At 51.7% G+C, this 7,262-nt stretch overlaps 1 protein-coding gene across 1 annotated transcript; it reads left to right on the forward strand.

Moving 5' to 3' along the window:
* Positions 1-3,481: 3,481 nt before the first annotated feature.
* LOC109782702 (uncharacterized) lies at positions 3,482-5,149 on the forward strand. The gene is made up of 2 exons (XM_020341321.2): positions 3,482-3,647; positions 3,759-5,149. Exons 1-2 carry the CDS (start codon positions 3,550-3,552, stop codon positions 4,141-4,143), a joined length of 483 nt encoding a protein of 160 aa, XP_020196910.1. The 5' UTR covers positions 3,482-3,549; the 3' UTR covers positions 4,144-5,149.
* The last annotated feature ends 2,113 nt before the right edge of the window (positions 5,150-7,262 follow it).

Here is a 7,262-nt window from a genome sequence, read left to right on the forward strand (position 1 = left end):
TTCTCTTCCTTCCGGAAGTGACACATTTCACGGTACTCAAAGCCAAAGATGACGACGGCTGTTGCAGGTGTGTTGGATTGATGTCCATGCCCTCTCAGCGCTGGTGTCAAGAAAGGAGGAAGCAGCATGGCGGCAATTGTACCGTGGTCGAAGATGATGACCTGTTTACGACTGGTTGCAGATCCTTCTGCTGTAGGGGTCTTCTCTCAAGATTCAGGGATGGTGACACAGGGCTCCGGAGATCTTCTTATGTTATGGTTGTCTTAGAGTACTCTAGGTGTTCATGGTCCTTTGTGTTTGCGTTTCAGTATGCTTGTAAGAGTCAACTACTTTGTACTGATTCGTGATTTGAATGAAAAAAATTCTCAAAGAAAAAAGAGGCAGTTGGGCCCGTGTGTGCAAGAATGATCAACAAAGTTTTCAACCGATCGATGTGAACTCTGACATACTTTTTCAATGAAAATTACTAAAAATGATATGACGATTGCATTCTCGCCTTTACATCGTGAAATTATACCTTTCTTTTATAGAGAAGGTGATATTATACATCTACTACCCCTTGCCTATGCAATGTCTTCCTTTTCCGGTGGTGATCTTCATTCTTTTGGAAGTACCTTGGATTGTGTTTATTTATTTGTGTTTTCTGTTTGGCGATGCCTCAAGGCCTTGCCCAATAGCGCCCCATGGCGCGGACGACGTGGCAATGGCGTTGCCAGTGAAGGGTAGTGAGAGGCTTGACGGTGAGGGTAGGTGGGAGGGAAAAACGATGGCCGAGGGCGGCCGCAGCTGGCAAAGGCGGTGGCTTGAGGAGGTCGGTGCAATGAGGCCCGCGGCGGCGTCACCGACCGTTGAGGCAGGTTGTCTGCGTTTAGTATGAAGTTTAATTTTGGTTTGTATGAACTCCTCTATGCTATGTTTGATGAACTCCGGTGATATGTGTTTTAGGGCGAACTAGAAGTTTGAATATGCGGTATCGGTTGCAGGATCTGTTCTGGCTGCACGTTCAGCGTCCTATAAAATCGTTTCCGAGATATCGTAAATGACTGCTAGAGATGCTCTGAAAGGTCGTTGTTACCACTTCTGGCTCCTAGACCCGTCTACCACCACCTTGTTTGGTGCTTGCGTTGCCTGGAGAACGGCCACGCGGCTCACGGCTACGGCAACAAGTGGAGGCCCATCAGCTCCTTCGCAAGCCTCGTTGTGCCGCCGCCGCTTCCTAGTCCTGGCACTGTGACAGTCCATGATCTGGTCTAGGCAAGGGTTGGCCTCTTCCCCAACTTGGGAAGCCACAACTACCAGACTCCTCCGACCTCGGTGCGAAGCCACGGCTGGGTGATGTCGCTGCGAGGCCAGCGGAAGACTTTGCCATCGTCCCGGCCACCCTAGAGATGCAGACCGAGTCGGGGCTGCTCTCCACCAATGCATTAGGCCTTGTATAATGGGAGGTGCTTAGAGAAAGAGTAAAATGCACTAGCGGTCATTGAACTTATCTCGATAGTTCACTTTAGTCACTGTACTCAAGAATACGGTCAATACGGTCACTGTATACGACTTAGGGTGATTGTACAGTCACTGGCTTAGCGTATAGCTTCGTATTTTGTCTAGTTGACCGGTCAAACAGTCCACATGCGCCTCATCAGCTTGTGTTTTGTCTCTATCTATCTATGCAGACCCATCTGTCAGCTTGTGTTTAGTAGGCTAACTCGTATCGGTTGGAATCAAACCACGGACCAATCTATGCGTGCACGAGCTAGCTAATTGAACACAAACTCCATTTATATACTCCTACTTCTGTGATGCCCGCATTGGCACACGGCATGCACAGTGCACAGAACACACACTAGCACTCGTTGCAAGCGTGCACACACTCATGCTCACGCAGTCACACATGACCGCTCTCCTCTAGGTAATGCATGCACATCGTCTCCCAGCCAGAGTCCTGCTCATGGCCCCAGCGGCGAGCCCGTCACCTAAGGCGGTGTTTGACATTACTGCGCCCGACGCTTGTCCGCGGCCTCTGCTAACGTCAATCATATATATATTCGCCTAGCTCAACACCAACATCATACTCATGCTTGTGCGCCGAGCTGCTCGACATTAGCCACGGCTCTGCACACGACGTGACAACATGGCTCGGTAACTTACTCACGTATACCACCCTTTGTACCCATTGCACATCAGTGTGTGTTTGATCGATCCATTCATTATTTATGTGTATATCTAACCGACAACCCATGATCGAAAGAACATGTATGCATGGTTGTGTGTGCCTCTCATGATGATTGTCGAAGGCTAGCTAGCGACGAGAACGGTTGCATGGATGCCCGGCTGTCTGTACGTGCCGTATACGATTCAAAGACTTGATGTCCATGAGTTCACACAACATACTTCAGCACAATCATAAGCGTGAGTGTGTGTGTGCGTGTGGGTGCTAGTGTGTATTGTGTGCTGTCTACGCGTGTGCGTTGTGTGCTAGTGTGTGCGTGCGTGTCGGGTCCGTGTGCGTGCCCGCCGCGTGCGTGCATGCTTTGTTCGCGTTGTGTGCGTCACATGTTGGGTGTGCCCGCGTAGTGTGCGTCGCGTTTCTTCTTTGCAGTAATAAACTACTCGTATCATTCTACACTTCTAACACGAAGAAGTTCGCTCTCAACTGGGTCGCTTGTGGGGCTTTTTACACGGCAGGTTCCAGGTTCAACCTCGCCCATGCATAATCTTAGTTTCTCTAATTTATTTGTTTCACCAATTGACAGGTGGGGCCGCATAGGTACAGAGAGCCTCGGGCTGTCCAGGCGCATGTACAATCTTTGACCGGTCAACTAGACAAAATACAAAGTTATACGCTGAGCCAGTGACCATACAACGAACCTAAGTCGTATATAGTGATCATATTGACCGTATTCTTAAGTACAGTGATCAAAGTAAGCTATCACGACAAGTTTGATGACCGCCAGTGCATTTTACTCTTCGAGAAATAAACCAGACTTTTCTTACGCACCGGTGCTTATTTGTACAGCGTAAGCGTCTGCCCTGTAGAAATAGGCACCGGTGCTTCAGAAAATCTCAGTTTATTTTTTTAAGCACTCCTCTAAGCATCTCCCATTGTACAAGGCCTTAGTGGCCTGGTTCGTGGAGGGCCGTGACGCCTGCGCCTGAGACTGCCATGTCATCATGTGCGCGGAGATTCGTGGGGGCGATCGGACGGTCCTGGTCGCGTGGCGCGGGAATCATTCCCGAGGAACGTCAATTCCCTAGCATGTTCGAAAAGTAATGTTGGATCAACTCGCCGATAAGAAAATGAACATAAATTCCCTTTTCATATATAGCGTTCGGTTTTTTTTCTTTAGAATGGCTTACAATTTATACTAGTACACTATTTTTCTAGATTATAAGAGTATACCAGTTTGTACTGGTTCCGGAATCGGGGTTCGTGACGGACTCGTTCACGCACCAGGCCTATAAAAAGGACCACCTATCACCTAGTTGCATGCCGTATCATAACCATACTCCAATCTGAGGCTCACGGCGGCGCTGATCAAGCCTCGCCGGAACATGTCGTCGACCACTGCGCTACCTGACCAAGCCGTGGAAACGTGTTGCCGGCAAGAAAAACGCGCTCGCATCGCCGGGACCGCCGTGGACCCTAACTGGTAAGTAGACTTCCTGTTCCTCCGGCCCGATCGATGGCAACAGATATAATATGTCCTCTCTCATCTCGGCTGATGCATGGGACTCGATCGTGCTGTATACGCGGCTTGCAGGAGGGATTGGGCGGACCGGATCGCCGGGCCGGCAGGCCTGATCGCCGAGCGTGTCCTCGCGGACGACGTCGCGGACTACCTCCGCTTCCGCGCGGTGTGCCGCACATGGCGGCGATGCACCGCGTCCCCGCACGAGCACGACAGCCTGAACGTCTGGAAGCAGCGCCGTGACTTCCTGAACGTCTCGACCGGGGAGCGCATCCGGGTGGACCTGCCGGAGCTCCGCTACCAGTACGTGGTCGGGGCCACCTCTGATGGCGGCCTCATCGTGCTGTGCGACAAGCGCACCTACGTCGTCCGCCTCCTCAACCCGCTCACCCGGCAGCTGACGACCCTCCCGGCCGCGATCACGCAGCAGTACACTGGGAGCAACCAAAGGGCGTAATGGCGTACACTCTGTGTGGCGATCGTGCGTTGGTTGCCGGCCTCGCCGACGACTCAACCGTATTCCTCCACATGGACCCTTTCTGGCTATTCACCGCCAAGCCCAGCGATAAGCAGTGGACGCGGTTGCACACCGGCCACATCATTACAACCTTGCCATTCGCGGTCCGCTTCTACTGCCTCACCGAGACAGCCCTCATGGTGGCGGACACGACCGCATCCACAAACCCGCAGCTGGCGGTGGCGGCCGAACTGGGCGATATGGGTTCTGTGCGGTACGATCAGACCGTGAAACTAGTGGACAACGACGGGGAACTGGTTCTTGTGCGTCGGACCCCGCGTGACAATAACAACACTTTCCGGAAAGGTTATGAGGCGTACCGGGTGGATGTGATGGCCCGCCGAGAATCAAGGCCTACCGTCTACTTTATGGTGATGCCAGGTTATGCAGTGCCATTAGAGCCTCCCATCTCCCATCTAGCCATCGAATCGGAGGCGGAAATGGCCATGGCAGTGCCATTGAGGCCTGCCGTCTCCTATATGGAGGCATCCAAGTCGATGTTGGTGATACTCGGCCATGCAATGTCATTGAGTCTGTGTCGCACTATATATGCGGTAGAAAGATCATCGCACATGAGCGACGTCGTAGTGAAAGGCTGAAGCTGAGGCACCAACATCGACTGATGTCTGCATTAGATTAGAATCAGGTTGCCAGTGCCAGTAGCAAGGCTCAATTTCTCATGACTCTGACCAATTATACGTACCAGTTTTCCTACTCTATGGTCGATGCGGTTTCTTGTTATCTGTAACGCGAATGCTGCTTTATAGTGCTTAAATGTTGATTGCAAACCCGCTAAATCATTGTCCACACCATTGAATTTACGGTTGGGACTGGCCCGCAATAGGCAAGGACTACAAATTTTCAAACGGTCCTAGATCGGGTGATCCGACGGGCGGGAACCCGGCCGATAAGTGTCCATTATCAGCCGGATAAGGCGTAGCCCGTCCCCCTTTCAGAAACTAGATGAACGCCGCACGTTGTTGCAAAAATATTCTGCAATATATTTTAATGAGATTTGGTTGTATGAAACATGAATATTTGGATAATATGAGAACTAAATTTGAAAATACAAATGATTTGCTGTGTAAAATTATTGTATAGTTATAAATATTTATTAAATATGAATAAAATGAAAATTCAGATGCATGTTTGCATGAGCTAGCTTTTACTTATGCATGAGTGCATGCCGAAGAGCGCCGGGAGTGTCTCACTTATTATTCGCAGATGATACGTTGCTCTTCTTCAAGGCAGAGGCGGACCAAGCTAAAAAGGTCCAACAAGTGCTAAATACATATGCAAAGGCCACTGGACAATATATTAATCCGTCTAAATGTAGTGCCCTGTTTGGCACTTCGTGTCCAGACATGATGCAAGACGTGGTGAGAGATATTCTCCATATTGGTACTGTTACTTTTGAGGAAAAGTACCTAGGCCTTCCAACGCCCGAGGGTCGCATGTCTCGAGGTAAATTTCAGAATCTGCAGTCCCGGTTGTTGAAAAGGATTATTGCGTGGGGCGACACCCTCTCTCTGGCTGGCAAGGAGACTATGATCAAGGCAGTAGCTCAGGCCATCCCTACGTATATTATGAGCGTTTTCAAGTTACCTATGTCTGTCTGCGATGATCTGAACAGAATGGTCCGGAATTTTTGGTGGGGGGCATCGGAAGGCAAGCGGAAAACACATTGGATAGCATGGCCAAGGATAGAAGCTCAGAAAAGCAAGGGTGGTTTGGGATTCAGAGATTTCCGCCTCTTCAACCAGGCGCTCCTGGCGAGACAGGCTTGGCGTTTGCTAACTAATCCCACCAGCTTGTGTGCGCAGGTTCTCAAGGCACGGTACTATCACGACGGGCGCCTCGAAGATACGGTATTCTCGGGGAATGCATCTCCGACTTGGCAGGCGATTCAGCACGGCCTCGAGCTCTTGAAAAAGGGCATCATATGGCGCGTTGGGGGCGGGCAGGACATCCGCATTTGGCGAGACCGGTGGCTGCCTAGGGAGCCATCACGCCAACCCATATCCCTGCAGGGTACGTGCCGCCTAAGGAGGGTGGCGGAGCTCCTGGATGGCGAGGGGTCCTGGCGCATGGACCTGCTCCGCCGCTACTTCCTCCCTGCGGATGTCGACGTCATCATCAGTATCCGTACATCGACCCGCGTCACCGAGGATATTATTGCATGGGCACCGGAGAGGAACGGTATCTTCACCGTTCGGTCCGCCTACCGCCTGGCCATGGACGAGCGCGAGCGTCCTTCGGCTTCCGCCACGAGCAGGGCACCGGATGGTCGTCGCGCCATCTGGAAGATCATATGGGGGTGCCCTGCTCCCCCTAAGGTACGCGTGTTCGCTTGGAGAGTCGTCACCAACTCACTTGCTACTTGGGCCAATAAAGCCTCGCGACACCTCGAGCTTACTGACATTTGCCCCTTGTGTGGTGTTGAACGCGAGGATGGATTCCATGCGCTTTGCAGGTGTCCCCTGGCAAGAGAGCTCTGGCGAGTTATGGCCTTGGACTGGAACATCCCCAAGGTGGAGGCCATCGTCAACACTGGCCCAGAGTGGATCTTTTCACTGCTGGACCCCTTGGATGAGACGGCGAGACTGGTGGTGCTCATGACCATGTGGAGAGTATGGCATGTCCGGAATGAGATCACACACGACAAGGCGCCGCCCACTGCCGAAGCCTCTCGACGCTTTTTGCACGGATACATCAACTCACTCATGTGCATACAGCAACATCCTGATGGTAACCTAGAGAAAGGGAAGATGGTGGTCCTGTCTTCACCACCACGCGCTCCAGAAAGTACGGCGCCCAAGGTCCGCGCACACTGGGTACCGCCCCAGCCGGGCTGGGTTAAGTTGAACACGGATGGGAGCTACATAGCGGCCACAGGTGCGGCGGGAGGAGGTATGATCCTGCGTGATGACAGAGGCGAGATCATCTACAGCGCATGTAGGGAGCTACGTGTTGGGAATCGTAGCATAATTTAAACTTTTCCTACGCTCACCAAGATGCATCTATGGAGTCTACTAGCAACGAGGGGAAAGGAGTGGATC

The sequence above is a fragment of the Aegilops tauschii genome, chromosome 2, assembly GCF_002575655.3.
Source record: "Aegilops tauschii subsp. strangulata cultivar AL8/78 chromosome 2, Aet v6.0, whole genome shotgun sequence".
NCBI lineage: Eukaryota > Viridiplantae > Streptophyta > Magnoliopsida > Poales > Poaceae > Aegilops > Aegilops tauschii.